At 40.8% G+C, this 24,208-nt stretch overlaps 2 protein-coding genes across 2 annotated transcripts in view; both read left to right on the top strand.

The window, feature by feature from the left end:
- mocs3 (molybdenum cofactor synthesis 3) overlaps window positions 1-3,827 on the top strand; it is a 49,186-nt gene extending 45,359 nt beyond the window's left edge. The window contains exon 13 of the mRNA XM_072264899.1: window positions 3,544-3,827. Within this exon, the coding sequence (XP_072121000.1) occupies window positions 3,544-3,701 (158 nt within the window). The 3' untranslated portion in view covers window positions 3,702-3,827. The remainder of the gene's footprint in view (window positions 1-3,543) is intronic.
- A 12,788-nt stretch (window positions 3,828-16,615) lies between these two features.
- prkd3 (protein kinase D3) overlaps window positions 16,616-24,208 on the top strand; it is a 382,928-nt gene continuing 375,335 nt past the window's right edge. The window contains exons 1-2 of the mRNA XM_072264891.1: window positions 16,616-16,785; window positions 20,125-20,711. Coding sequence (XP_072120992.1) covers window positions 20,409-20,711 — 303 coding nt within the window. The 5' untranslated portion in view covers window positions 16,616-16,785; window positions 20,125-20,408. The remainder of the gene's footprint in view (window positions 16,786-20,124; window positions 20,712-24,208) is intronic.

The raw sequence follows: 24,208 nt of genomic DNA, 5'->3' as shown, positions 1-24,208 counted from the left end.
GTTACAATTTTCATTTACAAAATGCCTTTTTGCCAATTAGTTACTACCGATGTGAGGTGACTGTTTTGTAGGTGAATGCATCAGTTTGTTTTGTGTGGCAGGCCTCACAAATATGATAGGTAATTTGGTGAAGGATGGAGAGCAGTGTTGTTACTGAAATAAAATTAACCACTGGGCATTTCAGGGAAAGCAGCTGAAAAACTGTAAAGGATATGGTAAATCTCAATTAGCGTTATTACCAGGATCGGGGTATTATTGCTGTGCGGTTGAAACGTATTGTTAGATGATTTTATAGAAATCTTTAAATCTTAAGTTTTGTGGGGAACTAGTGAAGATTATTTCCAATAATTTGGAAAAAATGTGTTGAAGCACAGGACTTGGAATTTTCATTATTAGGAGAAAGTTGTGATAAATGCATTTACTGCAGTGCAGCAGAAAAGAAATGCTCTGTAATTTGAAATAACATTGCATGTAAAAGCATGATATAAGAACATTTAAAAAGCAAGATTTGTGTATTAGGTACACATCTATTATCACTTTGCAAAGACTAGTGTAATGAATCTATATTGCGTACTTTTGATATTCACAGTGATACAAATGCCTATAAAATATTTGTCTTCTGTTAAGTTCCTATCCACTGTTTAAGAATTTGTTTCAGAAAAAACTTTACAGTGACTTGCTAGAGCAGTGACGGGGGACGGCATGACTGACTTGAGAGTGAAAACAGCACTTCCAATGGATAAGCCAATAAAAACTTCTCATAGCTTTATGGCAAGAACTACGGAGAATATAAATGGAAAACTGATTTAAAATGTAACACCACAGCACAGTTGTAACACCATGTGCAAAAATGATTTATTTATTTATTAAGCTATAGCACGGAATAGCTTCTTCTAGCCCTTTGAGCCTCACCTCTCAGCAATTCCCCCAATTTAACCCTAGCTTAACCACAGGACAATTTACAATGACCAAGCAACCTACTAACTGGTACGTCTTCGGACTGTGAGAGGAAACCGGAGCACCCGGAGGAAACCCATGTGGTCACAGGGGGAACGTACAAACTCTTTACAGGCAGCGGTGGGAAATGAACCGGTTTTTAGTCCACTAGATAAGATTTAAATGCTATGTATGCTGCGGCTGATAACAGCAGGACTCCTTTGCGTATGTAGTACTCACTTCAACAATTAATAGCAGAACCATAACAACTTTGAAAGCTTTTTCTCTGAGATGGGTATTTCATTCTAGTATACATAGAGGTCAGTGCAATCATTTACAAGCGTTTCAGTGTAAGTGCTCTTTTTGTATAACATTATAGTACAGTGTTTTTTGAATAAACAGAACACTTCTGTTGAGTAACCTATGGGTAACCTGAGCATTAAAATTGATTAAATTAACATTAAACTCTGTGGCTAAATATTTACTTGATCAGAATGAATGGGTTGATAATTTGAATTCTGAAAGAAAGAACTGAGAGAAAGCAAAATTGTAACATGTACTAATTTACTACAGATCCGTCAGTGCCAAAGTTTTATTTTCATAAAATGAAATGCTTTTCTACAACAGGCAAAAATGTCCATGTTGACTTGCAAATATATAGTCAATAGAGTACCACAGCACAGCAATAGAAACTTCAGCCCATCTAGTCTGTGCTAGCCTGATTCCATATCACCATACCTGGAGCAAAGAGTAACATACTTTAAACAGTGCAGGAAACCCATTGTGAAACTGTATTAAACATGGGACTGTATTTGCTACATCTTATTTTACAAAATTGTGTGGAACTACGTAACAGCACAGAAAATATTACAGCAGAGTTTAAATATTTCTGGAATTTGATCATGTCTCAGGGGAAACTACCTCGTTCATCAGAAACATTGTCACATTGGAGCATTGTTTGCCAAGTGATTATTCATTTACCAACCACACATCACCAAATCTCAGTTGTAAGTCATGGAAACATGTAGATACTGAAAGGCTGTTTCCTCTAACCCCGAGACTATAAATCTTGAGGGCCTAGTTTCAGGAAAAAGATCAAGAAATTCACAAGAGATAACTCTTAATGTTGTTCACATATTGCAAATGGAGGGGCTTTGCCTCCATGTAGTGGTGGCACAGCTGTCGGCTCCCTGACCCTCCCCTTGATATTTTGGCGCCTTTTGTCCTTCCCTAATACGAATTTTCCACTTACTTTGTTGCTTAAGATCTGAGGCTGAACAATTTAAATTTAAAAACTTGGCAGCCATAATGAACCTGAGCTGAACACTTTATCTAGTGCCCATTTCATTAGCAAGCCTGGCTACATACAACTCTGAAATATCACCTGTCTCTTTCACTATCAATTCCTTGATCTTCTGGTAATTGCCCACCCCTCCCTTCACCATTTTCCCCCATTCCCGTTTCCCTCTCTCACCTTGTCTCCTCACCAGCCCATCACCTCCCTCAGGTGCTCCTCCCCCTTCCCTTTCTTCCAGCATCTGCCGATTTTCTCCTATCTCTTTCATGACCTTAGTTGCTTAAATGCCAGCTTCACTTTTTCCAATGCTTGTCGTGTTGGCCCACCGCCTACGTTGGCTTTAGCTCATCTAATACCTTATGCCTATATCCAGAGTACGGTTGCCTAATTATTAAATTATTGGGCAAGTAACCACACCTGCTTTAATTCATTCCTTGAAACCTACCTCTGAGCTTTTTGCCCATGTCCAACTTTCCCTGTGGCCCCACAGAAACGGTTGTCTGATGTTGCTTCACTGAAAGATCTTGGGGTACTAAATAAACATATCTTCTACGGGCTGCTGGTTCATTACAATTCTGTGGTATTTGTAAGTGTTGCACAGTAGCGTGGTGGTTGCCATTATACTATTACAGCACCAGCAGTCATTGTCCAATTCCCTCTGCTGTTTTTAAGGAAATTATCTGTTTTCCCCATAACCACATGGATTTCCTCCGGGTTCTCAAGTTTCCTCCCACATTTCAAAGACATGTGGGTTAGGATTCTGAAGTTGTGGGCATGCTGTGTTGGTGCCAGAAGCATGGCGATATTTGTGGGCTGCCCCCACCACACATTTCAGATGTTGTTGGTTGCTGATGCATTTCATTGTATGTTTTGGGTTTCTTTGGTGTTCATGTGACAAATAGACTAACCTTTAAATCTTTTTTATCTTGGGTAAATCAGTTTTGAATTTTCATCACCAGAGGGGGCTCTCGACTTATCTTTTAGTTGGATTTTCATCCTGCTAGGAAGGAACACCAGCAGCACAGTAAAACGGAGAAAACATCTATTATTTTCTTAAATACAACATAACATCAATACTATATTTTCAGAAAATTGTTGAAACTTGTTCTTCCCAGAAAGGGTTGCTGGTTCATTGCAAATCCTGTGGTAAATGCAACAGTGCTCAATTTTACTCCTGACAATAATAGAGTGGTTTGTTTCAAATTATGCACCCTAAATCTTGACTAATGACTCGAGTGACTCTAATCATTTGCAAGAATGATACAACAGGTGAAACAGTCTAATTTTTTTTTCTTTTTCTCCACCTCTAGTCTATGTTATCTGTAAACAGGGAAATGATTCACAGAAGGCTGTAAAAATCCTGCAGGAGATGTTCAGCAACGAGCTCTGCTCATTGTCAGTGAAGGATATTCAGGGTGGATTAATGGCCTGGTCGCAAATGATTGATCCAGCCTTCCCACAGTATTGATTGCTGGGAAGAGGCGGGGAGGGAGAGAAATCATGTAACTTTGTTTTCAAAATTACTGCCTTAAGTATACTAATTTTTCAATGTGCTGCATATGGTTGTATTTCAATAAATACGTGTGGAAAAGTATACTGTTTGGAAAGCTCTGACTGGAAAGAGAACTTGCACAGTACTTAAGTGCAAATGTTAGCAGTCAAGACCAGGTAATGTGACTTCTAATTTTGTATTGCATACATTTGAACTGCTTCCGAAGGCACAAAACAATTAGTAACTAAATACAAGTACATGGAACTCTGACTATTGTGCCAATTCATTTTATTAAGTGCCTTTTGTTATGGATACTGTGCTACTAAATTAATAATCATGGTATATTATGAAAACTAAAAGGTTAGCTGTTGAGTGGCAATTGATAATGATATCATGGACAAATGAGACAAATAATCCGTGTGGAAATTCTGGCAAGAGAGATTTGTTATCTGATGCATTTAGCAATCATGAGTAAATGTATGGCAGTTCTGATACTGCGAGAGTTAATGTAACAATCTGTTTTCAGATTTTAGCAATTGGTCATTTTAATGGCTATTTATCTCAGTGAATAATCTAAGTGCTGTTTCTTGTATCCTATAAAATCAAGATAATTGAATCATTAATGCTAGCAATGACACTATTCACTTAGTGTTTTTTCTTTCAAATTTTTTCAGTGTTTCAATTACCCAGTTACACGGAATGACATTTTTGTTTAAATTTGCACACTTTTAGCATATCTAAATGAAGAAATGATATCCTTTTATCACACTGGCAAAGTCACTTTAAAGGTACATTCAACTCTTTCTGACGGAGGGATCATTTCGAAACCCACTGAAAGTTGAAATACTTTTTAATGCTGACCATGGATCTCATTCCTGCTATATATGATTGACACCAGATTAATAACATTTGGAAATCAGTTGTAGCATTTTTTCTGGTATGAATGGTGGATGCAGCCTGATGTAATACAATTTATCAAGTTACCTTACAACACCTAATGACTTCCCCACGTACATCTTCTCCAGAAAATGCTAGTATTTTGCAGAAAAAATTCCATTTATATTATCTGTATAAAAAAATACATTTTATCACTCAAATCTTTGAGTCTTATCACTAGTGGTTTTGGAAATTAAAATAACATTATAGACATTAACCACAAGATAAAATCAGTCTTTGTTTTGCTTTCAGCTTTCTACAGGAAAGTACATGTTAATTTTTAAATTATTTTAATTGAAAAGGATCAAGTTAAGTTTTCAAGCACAGTACTACACAGATCTACTTCAAGTGCCTCTTCCTTCATTTTCCATCCTAAGGTTCTTTCAGTTCTGGGCATCACCCTGAAACAACATCTTTGATATTGACATTATCCACAAACATTGTACATTTCCAATACATTATTTCAGATTTTGTGTTTGAAATATTTTTGTATTTGCTTGTGTTAAAAAAAGCAATAGACACTCTGTATGGTGCAATCTCACAAACAGTGAATTTTATGAAAAGTAGCCACGGTTTTAATTTCGGAGGTAAAGTAAACCAATTCACATCTCCTTGCTTTTCAAAATGTAACCATAATGTGTTATCAGTCTTCAGCAATCGGTCAAAGGATTGTACCTGTTCAGAGCTGTGCTCTGTCAGTCAGAGAAAATCAACATGCTGAAACATGATTTTTATATTTTCTAATTCTGTAGAATCTTTTTTCCCTATGCTTCCAATTTTCTCGCAAGAGGTTTAATTTCCAAGCAAGAGACAGAAACTTGTTGTTGTTACATTGTCTTGATTACTTAAAGTGTTTTAGGTCATAAGTTAAGGGTGAAATTTTTAAGGGGAACCTGAGGGGGAGCTTCCTCACTCTGAGTGTGGTATGGACGTGGAACGAGCTGCCAGTGGAAGGGCGGAATGCAACATTAGGAGAAGTTTGGGTAAGTACGTGGATGGGAGGGGTATGGAGAACCATGGTTCAGGTGTGAGTTTGACTGCAAAATAACAGTTCAGAGTTGACCAGATGGACAAAGGTTCTGTTTCTGGACTGCAGTGCTCTATGACTGTATTAGGTTAAATTGTACATATTTATGATATCAGTTATTAATATTACATTTTTAAATGCTTCAGACAACTAATTACTGTGTTTCAAATTGGAATGAAGATGATGGATAATGTACAACTATATTAATCAAGCAGTGACAGTTAACTGGATAATTCATTTATACTTAGATTATTATTGTATGGCCTAAAAGGTCGTTTTATAGAACTGAGATAGCTGTGTACGTACATCTATTGATGCTTCTGGACACATCTTCAGTGATGTTCCTGGAATCGTCGGGTGTTTCGGGTCTTTCAACATCATACAACCTCCTCCAAGTGACCCAGCCGGGGCTGATCAGACCCCAGCTTGTGTCCAGATGGCTAGCTACTTATGACTCCATGGCTCCCCTCTTTTGAGCCACAGCCATCTTGAGGCCCTCTCTGCCGCATCAGTGGTACTGCGGATGGCTCTCCTCTTCCTCTCTCCCTCGATGCCCAAAATGCTGAAGGCTCTAACTAAAGAATGGGCTACGCATCCCCTACAACCAACCTTCACTGGGAGACACCTCGCTCTCAATCCAGCCTGCTGACAGTTGCTAACCAGTCCTGTGTACTTGGAGAGCTTCCTTTCAAAGGCCTCTTCCAAGCTGTCTTCCCATGGGACTGTCAGCTCCAGCAGCACCACTTGCTTAGTAGACTCAGACACTAGGACAATGTCTGGTCGCAGGGTGGTGGCTGTGATATGGTTGGGGAACTTCAGCTGCCCTTCGAGGTCCACCAACAGCTGCCAGTCTCTTGCAGAGGTCAGAATGCCTGCAGAAAGGTTTTATATTTTTAGTGACCTCGGGACTGGTTAAATATTCTGCCATTTGAGATGGAACACAAAGTTATGTGGGAATTTGCATAAGAGAGCAAGATCAGGATCAGAGTGCGGGTGAGGGTAAAGGTTGAGCACAGTTTGTAGAGGTGGTGAGAGGCAAACCCAAAGGTGAATTTATAAGCAAGAATGAAGAGTCTGACAGCAAGCTTGGGGTGTGTGTTGGATCTCAGTACTGCAGAGACTGGACCACATTCATATTTTTATTTCACTGCAGAAAAAGCAATAATATTTGTAGAAAAGGAAAAGAAATGGTGAATGACTGTGATGAATTATATGTAATTAATATTTAAAGGGAAATAGTGGAAAATATTAAGGGAATTAAAATCTGCTACTTCTAAACTGTAGTCCGCATTCCGAGTCGAACTGGAAAAGTAGCAAATGCTACCTCTCTATTGATGAAATGGAAATCAGACTGACAGCTGTAGATAAAATGTAAAATCAAGATTAAGGACATGGAAAGGACTGGAATCTGCTGGCCTGTGTTTCACAGTCACCCTCATTATCCCTCCCAAGCCTTGGTGCACTAGCCATGTGGCTATACTATTATACTAACATGTGACCTCATAGCTTCCAACAAATGAGGCTCCACCATTGCAATTATAGAGTGGCAGCACCTAGTAACTAGGCCTCAGGGTGTAGTCATGTCTCGTGTTCATTGTTCTAATTAAACAACAAATTCAATTAACACAGTTAACACATTTTATTGAAGGTCAGCAGTCCCCATTTAACATAATAGGACATTTCTAAATGCAATTGAGAGATTGAGTATACCGGGTATCCAGCTTCTCAGCTCAGATAAATCAGTACAATCAATACACTTAATCCAGGACAGAGTGGGGGTTTAGATGTACCTGCATCTGTCCTTTTAGCAAGTCTTTTACTGATGTACTGCAGAGCATAGATCCAGAATCTGCTGACACACATACACTGCCACGAACCAGAAGTTCTGTATGGATGCTGCTGGCTAGCCATCAGCATGATCCAGCCTAACATAAGTATGCACAGTTAACTTTTTGGGGGAGAAAATAGAGTTTCATTAAATCTAATAAGAGTTTTCGTTTGTAGAAGTAACGCAGCAGGGTTGATTAAAGGAACCAGTGGATGTAGTATAACTACATAACAAGATACCCAATAAATATGGCGTGCAAGGCTTAGATGGCTTGAAGATAAAGAAACGGGTAAAAACAAACCAGTTATCTTCAGGTTGGCAAAATCTTAATGGTGTTCCACAAAGATCAATATTGGGCCTTGAGCTTGTCACATCTTTACAAATAATTACGGTAAGTAATGTAACATGGTGTCAAGGTAACCACCTTTCCTTTAATGTCAGCAAAACAAAAAAACGAAACTGGTCATTGACTTCAGAAGAAGGGGTGAGGTTGTGCACATGCTCCTAACTACATCACTGGACTCCATTGATACTTCTTGCAGCCTTTTGTAAAGCAGCCAGCTGAATCAAGGACCCCAGGACACCTCCCATTGGGCAGAAGATGCAAAAGCCTGAAAGCACATACCGTCGGACTCAAGGACAGCTTCCTTCTTATTGGTACCCCTTGGATGATAAGATGGACCTTTGGCCTCATAATTTACCTCATTCTGATTTTGCACTTTGTTTACCTGCACTGTGTTTACCTGCACTGTGCTCTTATTGGTAGCTTTTCCACTTTATTCTACATTACATGATTCCATCTCAATGCTCTGTATAATGATTTGATCTGTTTACAGTTTGCAAGACAAGCTTTTTACTGCTGGGTGTTCACATCATTTTCTCTTTTGATGGAACAGCTGAATGTAGTCGGCCCTGAGACATTGTCCAGAGGACCACTTTTAATGTTCTGGTACTGTGGTGACCGATCTCTAACAACTAAAATCATTTTCATTTTTCTAAGGTATGACTCAGTGTCTTTGTTCATGTTAGGACAAAGGCTGTAATAAGCTCCTGCATGCCCCCAATCCCTATGAATAGTTTGAGTTAAAAAGTACTCATTTCCATGTTGCATATCACTTTAAATTAAATTGCATCTGCCTGTCAACTTCATTTCATGTTTTTGTTATGTTTATTCATGTTGCAGCTTAGTGTCCTCTGCAAAATTTAAAATTGTACATATGAGAAAGACTGCAGATGCTGCAAATCCAAAAGCAACATGCACAAAATGCTGGAGGAATTCAGCAGATCAGGCAGCATCTATGGAAATTAATGAAGAGTCAACATTTTGTGCTGAGACCCTTCAGGACTGAAAAGGAAGGGGGAACACATCAGAATGAAAAGGTGGGCAGGTAAAGAGACTAGCTGGAAGGGATAGGGGAAGCCAGGTGAAGGGCTGGAAAAGAAGGAATCTGATAGAAGATGGTGGATCATAGGAGAAAGGGAAGGAGGATGAGACCCAGTGGAAGTGATAGCCAGGTGAGAGGAGGTAAAAGGCCAGAATGGGGAATAGGGGGAGGGGGGGGTGCAGGGTAATTTTTTTAACCGGGAGAAATCGATGTTCATGCCATCAGGTTGGATTCTTATTATATCCAAGAGTACAGGTAATTTATTAGGTTTGAAAACATGGTCTTAAAATTGACTGTTGGGGGCCCACACTTCCATCTTTGTGGACAAAGATAAAGAGAATGGAGTATAATGTAGTTAAGTGTGAAATTGTTCATTTGTCCAGGGTTGGGGGGGGGGAACACTCTAAATGGTAGTAAAATGTATTTGCAGAGGAACCTGTGGTCCTAGTACATGATTTGCAAAAGACGAGTACACAGAGACAACAAGTAATTGGGAAACAAACAGTGCTTTCATTGAGACACAGCAGAGACTGCAGATACTGGAAATCTGGATCAACACATACCTACATGTTGGATGAACTCAGCAAGTCAGGCAGCACATATGAAGGGAAACGAACAGAGAAGTCTTCAAGCTGAGACCCTTCATCAGGGCTGGATGGAAGGGTCTTGAGCTGAAGGTTGACTGTTTATTTTCCTCCACAGATGCTGTCTGAGCTGCTGAGTTCCTCCAGCATTTGGAGAATGTTTTCATTTTATTGAAAAGGGAACTGAATGGAAATGTCCAGAAGGTGGACATCAGTTGGAGTACTGTAAAGGCAGGATGTAAATGTGTTTGAAGCAATTCAGAGATGTTTCATCAGACTGAAATGTGGAATGGGCAGTTAATTGAGGAATTGTTTGAAATGCTGGGCTTGTAAAGTTTGGTGCTTTAGGATAGTGATTTCATTGAAATAAAGTCCTGATGAGTTTTGGCAGAGTAAACGTGTAAACTTCGCTTCCTCTTGTGGGAGTATACAGAACTAAGGGATCATACATGAAAGATTAAAAAAAAGGGAAAACTTATCCCTTCTCTGCAGGTAGAAACATTTGCAACACCTCCATCAAATTTTGGCAGAAACAGAGTCTGAATATTCTTAAGGCAGAGGTGGATACAGTGGATATATTCTATACAAGACAATAGATGAAATGTTATCTACACAGGCAGGATTGCAGACTTGACACTACAGTCAAATCAGACTTGATTTTATTAAACAGTGTCCGGGTACTTCGGGTGCCCAGTCTATCAGGGGTAAAGCCCTTCTCATCACTGAGCACATCACTATGGTGGCATAGTGGTTTGTACAGTCTTTATAGTACAGGTGACCCGGGTTGGATTCCTGCTGCTGACTGTAAAGAGTTTTTATGTTCTCCCCATGACTGTACGTGTTTCCTCCCACAGTCCAAAGATGTTCCGGTTGGTAGGTTAATTAGCTATTGTAAATCGTCCCATGATTAGGCTAGGATTAAATCGGGGGAATTGCTGGACGGCATGGCTCATAGGGCCAGACAGGCTTATTCTGTGCTGTATCTCAATAAATAAGTAAAATCTACAGAAAGCGCTGTTACAAGAGAGCAGCATCCATTGTCAAGGACCCACACCATCTCTCTTCTTGCTGCTGCTACCAGGAAGAAGACACAGGAACCTCAGGATCCACACTACCAGACTCAGGAACAGTCATTATCCCTTAGACATCAGGCTCTTGAACCAGAGGGGATAACTTCACTCACCCCAATACTGAACTGTTCCCACAACCTAGGGACTCTATTTCAATGACTTTTCGTCTTATGTTCTGGTTATTTATTGCTTATTTTTTAAGATTATTATTTCTTTCAAATTTGACTTTTGCACATTGGTGTCCATCTTGTTGGGTGCAGTCTTCATTGATTCTTATTGTTTCTTGTAGTTACTGTAAATGTCCACAAGAAAATGAATCTCAGGGCTCTGTACTGTGGCATATATGTACTTCGACCATTTTTCTTTGAACTTAGGTTGATTCTTGCTTATAACTTGTATATTATGTGTATACATGCACACATTTTCTGAGCAAGTATTTTGAATATAGTGAAATAAAAGTACTCAGCAAATACTTGCTGTTTTCAAACTCTAGTAACATAAATAGCAAAGGGTCACATAATGGTGACAGCACAATAACAAAAATATAAAAGTTTGTTAGTTTATATGGGCTTTCACCATTGGACACTTTCTTCGAATAGGGAAACGTCTTTGCATTTTACTTTTGCTGTGGTGATTTGCTGAAGATATTTATCCCCCCAGGATCAGGTTACACTAACATGGTTTATATTAAATGTCAATCCAAAGGATTGTCATTTAATAAAAGCAGAATATGCTGGAAATAATCAACCATGTTGGCAGGTTCTGTGGAGAGAAAATGGATTGATGTTTTTATTTCAGGCTATTGGCTGCCAGTATAAAAGGAAGAAATATCATTTTTAAAATAGAATGCAAGATGATGTGAAAGATGAAATTGAACCGCGAGCCAGAACAGTTTTGAGAAGGAGTGAGACAGTGTGCTGAAGACGGAAATTGAGTACAGGCAGAAAATGCTGCAAAGTACTGTATAGTATCTGTTATAGTGGGTGGACCCAAAATGTGAAGGGTGGAATTTCACTGGAACTCGATGTGGAATAAGGCAGATTAAGGAAGTCGCTGAAACTGACAAAGCCAATAGACAATAGGTGCAGGAGTAGGCCATTCAGCCCTTTGAGCCAGCACTGCCATTCACTGATCATGGCTGATCATCCACAATCAGTACCCTTTTCCTGCCTTCTCCCCATATCCCTTGACTCCGCTATCTTTAAGAGCTCTATCTAACTCTTTCTTGAAAGAATCCGGAGAATTAGCCTCCACTGCCTTCTGAGGCACAGCATTCCACAGAACCACAACCCTCTGTGTGAAAAAGTTTTTCCTCAACTCCGTTCTAAATGGCCTACCCCTTATTCTTAAACTGTGGCCTGTGGTTCTGGACTCCCCCAACATCGGGAACATGTTTCCTGCCTCTAGCGTGTCCAATCCCTTAATAATCTTATATGTTTCAATCAGATCCCCTCTCATCCTTCTAAATTCCAGTGTATACTAGCCCAGTCACTCCAATCTTTCAACATATGACAGTCCTGCCATCCCGGGAATTAACCTCGTGAACCTACACTGCACTCCCTCAATAGCTAGAATATCCTTCCTCAAATTTGGAGACCAAAACAGTACACAATACTCCAGGTGTGGTCTCACCAGGGCCTTGTACAGCTGCAGAAGGACCTCTTTGCTCCTATACTCAATTCCCCTTGTTATGAAGGCCAACATGCCATTAGCTTTCTTCACTGCCTGCTGTACCTGCATGCTTACATTCAGTGACTGATGAACAAGGACACCGAGATCTCGTTGTACTTCCCCTTTTCCTAACTTGACACCATTCAGATAGTAATCTTCCTTCCTGTTCTTGCCACCAAAGTGGATAACCTCACATTTATCCACATTAAACTGCATCTGCCCACTCACCCAACCTGTCCAAGTCACCCTGCATTCTCATAACATCCTCCTCACATTTCACACTGCCACCCAGCTTTGTGTCATCTGCAAATTTGCTAATGTTACTTTTAATCCCTTCATCTAAATCATTAATGTATATTGTAAATAGCTGCAGTCCCAGTACCAAGCCTTGTGGTACCCCACTAGTCACTGCGTGCCATTCTGAAAAGGACCCATTAATCCCTACTCTTTGTTTCCCGTCTGCCAACCAATTTTCTGTCCATGTCGGTACCCTACCCCCAATACCATTTGCTCTAATTTTGCCCACTAACCTCCTATGTGGGACCTTATCAAAGGCTTTCTGAAAGTCCAGGTACACTACATCCACTGGCTTTCCCTTGTCCATACAATGGATACAAGAATCAATCAGAATCGGGTTTAAAATTACAGGCATGTCATGAAATTTGCTGTTTTGCAGCAGCAGTTTGTTGCAATACATAATAATAAAAACATTACAATAAGAAATGTATTGTATATAAAAAATTAAGTTAAGTAATACAAAAAGAGAGAATAAGTGAGGTAGTGTTCATAGATTCATTGTCCATTGAGAAATCTGATGGCGGAGGGAAGAATATCTTCCTGAAATGTTGAGTGTGTGTCGTCAGGCTCCTGTACCTCTTCCTTGATGGCGGCAATGAGATGAGGATACATACTGGGTGATGGGGGCCCCTAATGATGGATACCATCATCTGTTGAAGGTGGCCTTGACACTGAGAAGGCCAGTGCAGTGATGTAGCTGGCTGAGTTTACAACCTCTTGCAGCTTTTTCCAATAGTGTGCAGTGACCCCTCCATATCAGACAGTGATGCAACCTGATATAAAACTCTCCGCAGTACATCTGTAGATATTTGCGAGTAACATACCAATTTTCCTTAATCCTAATGAAATATAGCCACTGTAATTGCTGTAATATGTTGAGCCCAGGAAAGATCTGAAGAAATGTTGACACCAAATATTTGAAACTACTCACTCTTGCTACTGATGATCACTTGATAATGTCACGTACCCCGTGACGGGGATAAAGAAACCATCAGAAATAGAAACCACTTTGGAGTCTCGTATTGCTATAAACTACTAACATTTATTAGTAACTACGCAATACAGTAATATCAATGTAAATAAATCACACAGGTTAGCAATGAATATATATAAAAGTACATAAATCAGTAAGTGTGGAAATGTATGTATGATAACCAAGCTTCTTTAAGTCCAGGGGTAAAAAGATACAGTCTTATGATGTTGTGTAAAGTTCAGTTCAGTTCAGTTCATGGTATTTAGTTGAGTAGTGATGGAGAGAGAGAGAGAGTTGAGTCGAGTCTTCAGGTGAGCTGATGCCGTCAATCTTCTTGTCGTCCTCCGAAATCCTTTACAAGTCACCGACTGTGACTTTAACCAGGGGGACCGGTTTTCCTGTGGTGGAGCTATCACCCCAGCAAGGGTGGACACATAGACAACTCCCCACCAGTCAACTCCTTCTCCTACGTTGGAATAGCAATTGGATCGATCCGCCTGATCGATCCTCCAAAACCCACTTTCTGTGCGGGCACAACAATGCTCATTCAGTGTCCAGATCATGTGTCCGAGATCTGTATCATCTGACCTCCTATTTATCTCACCAGGCTGAGCATCACCTGTCATTCAAGGAGTCCCTCCCTCCTTTGTCTGCAAAGGAAATGCACAAGCAGGCAACAAGTCCTTGAAGAAATATCAACAACCTGCTGAAAATCATAACATCGAGTGTCCATTAAATTACACCACCTTCGGTCACCATAGCAACTTACGAGCTGCTCGGTGCTGTCTCCAACTCCAAACTCAGTAAAAATCCAAAGTTACTTCCAATGCCTTAAAGTGACAATCCAACCGTTAATCTTCGTCTCTCCCTCCTTTCCAAACCAACCATCAATGATGAATGTCTCTCTCTGTCTCTCTTCAAACAGTTCACAGGGGCACTCCTGGATCTTCTCACAATAAAGACTGGTGTGTATTCCATCAACTTGCTCTTGTTAAAGTCCTCAACCAATTTCTTGGTCTTACTGACACTGAGTGCAAGGTTGTTGTGAAACCACTCAACCAATTGATCTATCTCACTCCTCTCTGTCGCCTTCTCACTATCTGAAATTCTACCAACAATAGTTGTGTCGTCAGCAAGTTTATAGATGCCGTTTGAGTTGTGCCTGGCCACACTGTCGTGGGTGTGGATAGAGTAGAGCAGTGGGCTAAGCACACAAGCAAGAGGTTTGCCATTCTTGATTGTAGCCAGGAGAGGACATTATTTCTGATCTGCCCAGACTGTGGTCTCCCAATAAGGAAGTCAAGGATTCAGTTACAGAAGCCCAGGTTTTGGAGCTTGTTGATTAGAACTTAGGGTATACAGTAACTGTGTTGAACGCTGAGATTTAATCAATAAGCTGCAGCCTGACATGGGTATTACTGTTGTCCAGGTGACCCAAGTCCAAGTGGAGAGCCAGTGAGATTGCATCTGCTGTTGACCTATTGTGGCAATGAGCATACTGCTGTGGGTCCAGCCCTAGCTTAGGCAGCAGTTGCTTCTAGCTATGACCAACCTCTCAGAGCACTTCATCACAGTAGATTTGAGTGCCTTTAGGCAATAGTCATTTAGGCAGCTCACCCTGCTCTTCTTGGGACCTGCTGTGATTGTTGCTTTTTTGAAGCAGGTGGGAACCTCTGACTGTGGCAATGAGAAATTGAAGATATCCTTGAACACTTCTGCCAGTTGGTTGGCACAGGTTTTCAGAGCCCTACCTGGTACACTGTCAGGGCTCGACACCTTGTGAGGCTTCACCCTCTGGAAAGATGTTCAGGCGTCAGCTTCCAAGACAGATCATAGTATCACCAGATACTGCAGGGAGCTGCACAGGTGTAGTTTTATTCTCTCTTTCAAAAAAGAATTGTTCATCTGGGAGTGAAGTATCACAGCCATTTATGATGATAAGATTTTGCTTTGTTGGAAGTAATGGCCTGCAAACCCTGCTAGAGCTGACGTCTATCTGATTCTGTCTCCAACCTCAATCGGAATTGTTCTTCCCTCTTAAAATAGCCTTCCATAGGTTGTACCTGAATTTCTTGTATAGTTCTGGATCACCGGACTTCAATGCCACAGATATAGTCCTCAGCAGACTATGAACCTTCTGGTTCATCCATGGCTTTTGGTTTAGATATGTCCAGTATGTTCTTGAAGGCACACTCTCATCTGCACAGGTCTTGATGAAGTCAGTGACAACTTTGAAGTATTCATTCAGATTCGAAGATGAATTCCTGAACACAGACTCAAAGCAGTCCTGTGAGTGCTCCTCGGACCTCACCTTCTTGGTCCTCACCACCAGTGCTGCAGTCTTTAGTTTCTGCCTATACACCAGGAGTAGAAATACAGCCAGGTGATCACACTTCTCAGGTGGGTGTAGGATGGTGTGATTAAATATGATGTTCCAAGGCAAGTGGATAGGACTTACTAACCCAATATGTCTGTGCACCATGAAGGAAAACTGAGAGCAAGAGAAGGTAAAGAAAAGTCTCACCGTAAAGAGGAGCATTTTTAAAGAGCAAGAGAAGTAGGAATGTATTCGGTAAGGTGTTGCTGGAAATCTAAAACAAGAGCAAAAAGAAATACTCTGCAGGCTCTCTGTAAAGTGAAATTATATTCACATTTCAGGCCTTCAACTCGGAACAGCTTTTTTTTACGATATAAAAATTGTATAAGAGACGTCCCGAGGAAAAGTTACTGCATTCCCAGGGCGAGCTATTCGGGCACAACGAGCAGTGATTGACAACCCCACTGGCCGGTTACGTTTCAGTTTCCATGGAAACAGCCTCACTATTGGACCGGAATTGACTCCAATCCCCCTCCCCCTCGGCGATTCATTAGCAACCGTGATTACGAACATGAACGAGCATGATGTGGTGGGATTCGAGCGCTTCAAGTGATGGGCCAGCAGACGCTTAGTTTCACCACCGAGAGCAGGGTCCCGGTCTTAAACCGTTAGAGGTTGCACCTCCCCTTTCCCTCCATCTCCACCGTGGCGGGTCGCTGGTTACGCCCGTCTCCGTGACCGACCGAAAGGGATGCTGGGAGTTGAAGTTTTCCGTGCCTCATTTCCTGCCTGTATGGGAGTGGGTGTTCTTTCTTCCCCTACATTACTACAGGTCCCGGAATGCAATGCGAAACCTACGCCCGCTGCTCCCGTCTCCAACAGTCCTGTGGTTACGCAGTTGCAGATGAAATGAACCAGAATTGTAGAGTACAGAAAGTGGTGCGAGAAAAACTTAAGCAACTCGCATAAAGAGTGAGTATCTGGTATTTGGAAGCTAATTGCAACTGGTAAAATAGATAGGGATAAAGTTTAGAAGTTGGGAAAACTCACTTAGAATAAACAGTGCTTATCGCCCGGCTGATGGGCAATGTTTTAGTATAAGGACAATTGAATTTGGCTTTCTCTGTGTAGGTAATGCAAACGTCGGCTCTGTTTTCCTGACTTTTTGTTGCCGCAAATAGCATGGCGTGAAATCAACAGGAGTTTCGCATTATCGTTCGTTGCACTGTATATTTCTGACAGAATCGATCACAGCTTGGTTGTTTTACCAATAATGAACATCTGTAGCAACTTTTCCGCCCGGTGTGTTGTCGAATTAAAAAGGTGTGTGTAAAACGTCTACTAAGCATCACTTCCAGCTTGACGTGGAGAGGGAGGGCGAGTTATATTTAAAAGAACATAATCCCTGTTCCTCACATAACTGAAATGTAGACATCCATTCGTCCTTGCCTTTCATTGAACCAAGTAAACAGCTCAAATTGTAACTTGACTTGCTGCTTTTAGTGTGACGACCCATTTGGGGAAATCCCAGTGGAATAACGGAGTGTTCCATTGGTAAAAGTTGGGAGTGGGCGTCTCCGGGGCACCTATGGCCCTTTCAAGAAAAATAATTGGAGTATTTCTCATATCGGTATTTGCAAATTGGCGATGTGAAATGTCATGGTACACTCTTCGTTACAGTTACTGTTTCCTAAAATAATTAACGCCGCTGTGAGACCAAAAGCAATCGTGTCGTCTTGCCCTTATGAGTATTATATAAAGACCACAGTACGGCAATTATATAATGTAAGAAGGAATAACATGGTTCCATAATATTATATGCTAGAAATATTTTAATTAATTTAACCTTTAGATCAACAAAGAAGAATAGTCGGGCACAGTACTGCCAAGAGTTCCATCGTAAATACTTATTATTCACTTTTTTAGATATAGTTGAAAGTTTTTTGACTTAAACAGACCATTACAACAAAGTTACTTGCCTATTGGGATTCTTTACACCACGGTGGGCCAATTTGTTCCAAATCTACATGCAAATTTGTTGGTAATTATCTAACTTTTTATATAAACTATTAAAATAAGATGAAGCCACTAGTGGAGAATTATTAGATTGTCAGTAATTAAGTATTTACAATTTTCTCGTGATGATGTTTGCGTCTAATGCAACGATTAATATCCATTGGCTGCGTCTTTGCAAAGAGAAATTTGCAGGACTTTCCAAATTAGGGCTTCCCTAAGGATATGTTCCCTAGATGCTCAGTGAAGTTTTATTTTCTTGCTTTAGTTTTCCAATATGATGAATCTTTTATTCCCTATCAATATTATTCCGGAATGGGTTTTCTTTTTAAAACTTTACCTGTATGAGAAGTGTTGAAGTTATGTAAGCACTGTGTTGTGTAGTTTAGGGTGTGATCCGTAATTCCGCAAAGTGGAGGACGTATTGCACAAGTGACTGCTAAATTCAGGAATCGGCTTAGCAGTGTTGCTTGTAGCCTACCGAGTATCGCGCTAGCAGTCTCACCCCTCTCAGCTTAAGACTGGTGCAATCACTGGGGTTTGTGACCCCTGTTGTGTTGTGGTTCTCTTTCCATCAAATGGGAGAGGCGCATGGAACCCAGTCGATGCTGGTTTTTTTACTACTTCTTATCGTCCCGACTCTGATACGTGGTTTATAAAGGAATATGTAGGTAATTGTGGCGTTACAGGGTCAGTAGCCCTACGACATTAAAACAAAGTGTGTCTTCGGTTGTCAGTACAGGTACTTCAGAATCAGGTTTAGTATCACCGGCATATGTCGTGAATTTTAACTTTGCGGCAGCAGTACTCGATAATACAGAAAAAAACTGAATTTCAGTAAATGTATATATGTACAGTATATCAAATACTTAAATTAGTGCAAAAACAAATTAAAAAGAAAAGTAGTGAAGTTGTGTTCATGGGTTCAATGTCCAGTTAAAAATCGGATGGTAGAAGGGAAGAAGCTGTTCCTGAACCTCTGCGTGTGTGCCTTCAGGTTTCTGTACCTCCTTCCTGACGGTAACAATGAGAAGAGGGCATGTCCTGGGTGATGGGAGTCCTTTATAATAGACCGCTCCTTGAAGATGTCTTGGATACTATGGAGGCCCATGATGGAGCGAACCAATTTTACAACTTGTATGGACAACTTGACATTTCTTATTGAAAATACAGTTTCTAAAATCGTTATGTCAGCAAAATTAGAACAGTTAGACATTTTCTAAATTCTGTTTTCATGGAATAATGTAACGTGTATTTGTGGAGGTTAAACTATTGGCCACATTGTGCCCATGCCAGTAATAACTGTTTAATTTGAACTAATACAGTAATCCGATTTTCTTGCACTACTTTTACACTCTGCAAGTAACAGGCATTGTGTCTGTATGTGAACATTTTAGTACCTGTTACGCGTGACCGCCACTGTACTATAAATTGTTGCTGTCTGCAGGGTACCACCCAGTTTATGAACTTTGAGCAGTTCATTCCCCTCCATAAATGCTGCCTGACCTGCTGCGTTCCTCCAGCATTTTGGAGTAGAGTTCATTTTGGGATTGGAATCGCCTTTAGGATCCCGTTAGTTAAGATGCATCGGTACGTCCCTGTGGATGTCAATATTCACTTTTCCGTGCGGGATGCTATCACACACCGTATCAGCGATTGGCACAACTGTGTCCAGCTGGATGGAGATTAAATTCCACTACTGCAGTAACCTCCACTAACCACCCAGTACTGTTATTATGGATCTGCAGTTGAAAGCAGCTGTTTGTGTGTCAGGCGCAACGGGGACCCCTGTGGTTTGCTAACTGATGGTTTGTTTTACGATTGGTGTCATCAGATCCTTGCGCATTTAGCGATAAATGTTTCCGGGCAAACTCGGCGAGCCATCCGAGATCATCGAGCCCTTGGGGGAGAAAAATGAGTCGGAAACACAGCAGCACGCCAGTAGTAATGTGAATGGAGATGAACGGATATTAGCGATTTAGGACCGTTTGGCCCAAGTAACACCGTTCGAATTTCCCTTCTCGGGAATAGTGAGGGGCTGCCCGTTTTGTGGCGGTTACCCATCCTACGCAGTTGAAAACAAATGATTTCCAACACTAACTTCTTCCATTAGAAGGGAAACATCAAAATCTCCCAGTCGGTGAATGCAGGCGCCCTAAAATAAATCATATATATTTGCACTTTCTTTTTCTCCCCCCCCCCCTTTTGTTGCTGGATGCACATGTCGGAAAGTTGGTAACGTATCTAAAAAGCATCTATTCAACGAGCCGCCCCCTCTCTTTTTTTCCTCTTTTGCAGAGCATTTCCGGTGACGGACTGAGCGTCTGTGACGGCGGATTGAAAGTACAGGGAGAGAAGAGCGGAGAGAGGGGAGGGGGAACATGAGTGAGATATCAGGAGAGTGCTGTCGCTGAACAAACTTGACGGCAAATGGCAGGCCGCCGGAGTGCAAACCTAGTCCCGCCTCAGTAAACCTTTGGGAAAGTGGCTTGCTTGGACCGCTGCCCTGTTTCTTCTGTTTTTGTTTTTGTTGCAACGCTGGAAGTTTCAGAGTGGAAATTCATCGCCGGGGAGCCAGCCAGATGTCAACCAACAGCAACTCGTCTCCTCCCGTGTCCCAGAGATTGCTGCCGTCCGCGTTGCCGCTGCCCGCCTCTTCGCCCACGCCGTCGCTGTCGCCGCCGCCGCCGGCCACTGCTGCGCTCTCGGGCCGGGTTTCCAATGGGAGCCTGAGCGCCCCGAGTCCCACCAATTCCCGGGGATCCTTCAACGGCGTCTCCTTCCTTCTGCAGATCGGCCTGACTCGCGAGCCGGTGACCATCGAAGCACAGGACATCTCTCTCTCTGCCGTCAAGGATCTCGTCTGCTCTATCGTGGACCAAAAGGTACAATTATATATAAAGCACTTAATATTTATAGCTTAACCGGCGAAAACAACTTTGGGGGTGGGGGAGAGTGGAGGGGGACTGAGGAAAGAGCAATGCTGTATAGTGTTAAAAGAACAATCAAAAGTCGTTGCCAAAGTTTCTTATTTCTATTCTGAGCTCCAGAAGCACACTTGTGCAGAGATGTTCCGTTTCGCCTGGCAGATCTAACGGTTCTCTTTGTATAGTTTGAACTGGAGAGGCGCGACCTGTCAAGCCGAGATGCAGTCTTTTTAAATAGTTCCTCGATTAATCTCCTGATCAACAAGGTAGCAACCCACCCCTCCCCCTCCCCCTCCCCCTCCTCACTAATGAAGTACTCAGCTAATGTGCCGACGCAAGACGTTCATCATTGTTACATTCAGATCCAGAAGATGGAATACTGTATACACCTTTTTAAATGGGCGGGGGGGGGGGAGGGATTCTTTAGGTTCCGTCTGTTTTTGTTCTGTTTCATTATCATTTCGATGTCAGAGTTGTTCAAATTAGTAATCCAAAGTGGCTTATTACTTTGCAGACTAGTTATAATGCTGTTTAAATAATTAAGTATCCATGATTTTAACAAACTGCTCAGCTTTTTTCCCTTGGCAGTGGAGGAATTAAGGATTAAAGCAAAAAATTAGAAGTTTTATTCGGTATTAATTTAGCACAGGCTGGAAACTGCGCAACAATCTCGTGCACACTTAACGTTTTCTTCTCGCGGGTTCAACGGCTTCAAGTATGCATAAAATGCTGGATATTATGTAATTGATTTAACTTGTTACAGAATCAGTGTTCTGTACAGAGAATCCATTGTATTGCCTTGATAAAGCAGTAGCTCAAGCTTGCAATGTGCAATTTTCAATTTTACCAGAATATTTAAAAAAAAGGGGCTATTAACTTTGCTACTGTGGATTTTTGGTCCATTCATACCATGACTTACAAGTAAACACAGAGGTGTTAAAGATATCGAATTAAAATTGTATTAAAACATAGATCTGCATATTGCATTCTCTTCAATGACTTTTCAAAATCTTCACATTGGAAAACATCTGAGCCATGAAAGACTGACTCAACAGTTTAATTGCCATTGACTCAAGATTCTACAGATGAAGGAAATCCAGAGAAAAACACCCACAAAATGTTGGAGGGACTCTGCAAGACTAGAGAGTTAGTGTTTCCGGCCGGAACTCTTCAGGCCTGAAACATTGCCTCGTTATTCCTCTCAATAGATGCTGCCTAACCTGCTCAGGTCCTCCTGCATTTTGTGTGTTGAACGCCTTCGAACACGAAGGACTTTCAAGGGGCACATTCAGAGATTACTTAATTTTTCATATCACCCCTGATTTAAATTGATTGAATGAAAGATTAGTTAATATTTGTTATTGTTTTATTGCATCATTTTAATGTTAATATATTAGGTTGGGGACACATTGTGCAGTGTTTGCACAGTGAAGACTTTAAACAGAATGAGATGCAACAGGTAGTTTGGCAAAATTGGTCTCTATTGACTTCAATATGTTGCCTTTCCTGTATTTTTGGTTTTTATTTTTGCTCCTGGCACAATGAGTAAATTTTTAGAGAAAATCTAAAGTGTTAAAAAAACCCCTCATTTCAAGTCCCTTTCAGTACACCAAGGAATTCTTTAACCTAATCTGCTCATTGGGGAATTGACTAGTTTACATGTATTTCTATATTTGTACAGCCACCCTGATTGCACATGACATACAAATAAATGGAATGGAATTTTGCGTGAGTTGTAAAATCTGCGTTCCATCCAGTCCACCCCTTGAGTTAGGTTATAATTACTAGCAAATCAATTTTAAAAATTAAGAAAGAATTTCTCTACATAATGCTACCAAAGGCAAATTTAAACAGAATTAATAGATTTGCTAGCGGCTATTTTAATAATTTCTTCACAACCACCCAGTTTAATCTCTCTTTAATTTACTAAAATATTCCTTATGTCTTTGTTTTGCAGGAAAGACTTCCAATTTTGTAACATTTAAGGCTGTTTTCTCCAATACTACTATCTTTGTTTTTATATGGAGAGTAGAAATTTTATCAATGCTTTAGTATTATTCTGTGCAAAGTTCTGTTTAAATGTAATTATTGGTTTTGAAATTATATAAGTTTTCTAATGGATACTTAGTTGTACTCCTGGGCTTGTTTTGTTGTGGCAATTATTTGCTGCGATTATGTTTTAATGGAGTTGTGAATTAACTTATAAAATTACAGATGGGTTGCTAATCTAAATATTCATTTTACTGCCTTAAAATTCTGAAGACCCAGAATCTGATAGTTTACCCACTTGGGTGGGCTGGATTACATTTCTGCCAGATGGGATTTGTAAACTTTCACTTGAACTTTTAGGCTCTACTCTCTCTTTCACCTACAGTTTCTTGAAATTAAAGTTGGTTTTCATCTCAAAAATTGCAAAAAGGTAGTCTTTTGCAGGTACACCTACACTTACTGTGCAGGATAGAATTCTCAAATATGACAATTATGCCCTAATTATCAGGGGACCACCCCACCAACATGAAATATGCTGTGTGTTGCTTTTCATGGAAGAAGAGACATACTGGTTTCAGTAAGAGAGTATATTGCCAATCCTTGAATGTGTGTAAAACTTTCTAATCTAGTGGGGAAACGTAGTGTGACACTGAATTGCTGGATCAAGCATGCTAGATTAGAAATAAATTCCCATAAACATAGTTGTCAAGAGTATTCCTTCATTCATCAGTATACCACCTTTGTTCTTTAACAGTCAGTAACATTAATTTGCATGAGAACATTTTATTAGTTTTGGTAATAGGACCCTCTGAAATGTTCTTGTGACCTAGATGGAGCATATTTGACCCGTTGATTTCACGTCAACTCTTGGAGCAATCCCATCTATCTGATTCCCTCACTTATTTCACTGTAGCCTATTCTCTCTTGTGCCCTTTTGTTTACCCCGATTCTCACCTACCTACTCTTGGGAAACTTGCAGTAGCCAATAAACTGATCCACTGGCCTGCCTTTGGGATATGAGAGAAACCAGGGGAACCTGGGAGGGTTGTTGGTAACTGTTCCAATCACAGGGAGAGCATGTGAACTCTGCTAAGATCAGGCTTGAACGGAGATTGCAGGAATTGTGTGTGGTGCTACTATCCAATGCCATCCATTGTGGGAAAATTGGTACTGGTTTGCTGTTGTCACATGTACTGAGATGAAGCAAGAAGCTTTTTGTTTTACAATCCAAGACACATCATGTCATATGTAATGTCACATGGATTCTTGATTATCTGACTGGCAGACCACAGTACGTGTGCTTGCAACACTGTGTGTCCAACAGAGTGATCAGCAGCACTGGGGCTCCACAGGGGACTGTCTTGTCTCCCTTTCTCTTCACCAGTTACACCTCAGACTTCAACTACCAGATAGACTCTTGTCATCTTCAGAAGTTTTCGGATGACTCTGCCATAGTTGGATGCATC

Source organism: Mobula birostris, chromosome 8 (genome assembly GCF_030028105.1).
Source record: "Mobula birostris isolate sMobBir1 chromosome 8, sMobBir1.hap1, whole genome shotgun sequence".
Classification (NCBI taxonomy): Eukaryota; Metazoa; Chordata; class Chondrichthyes; order Myliobatiformes; family Myliobatidae; genus Mobula; species Mobula birostris.
This window is presented reverse-complemented; position numbering and strand designations above follow the sequence as displayed.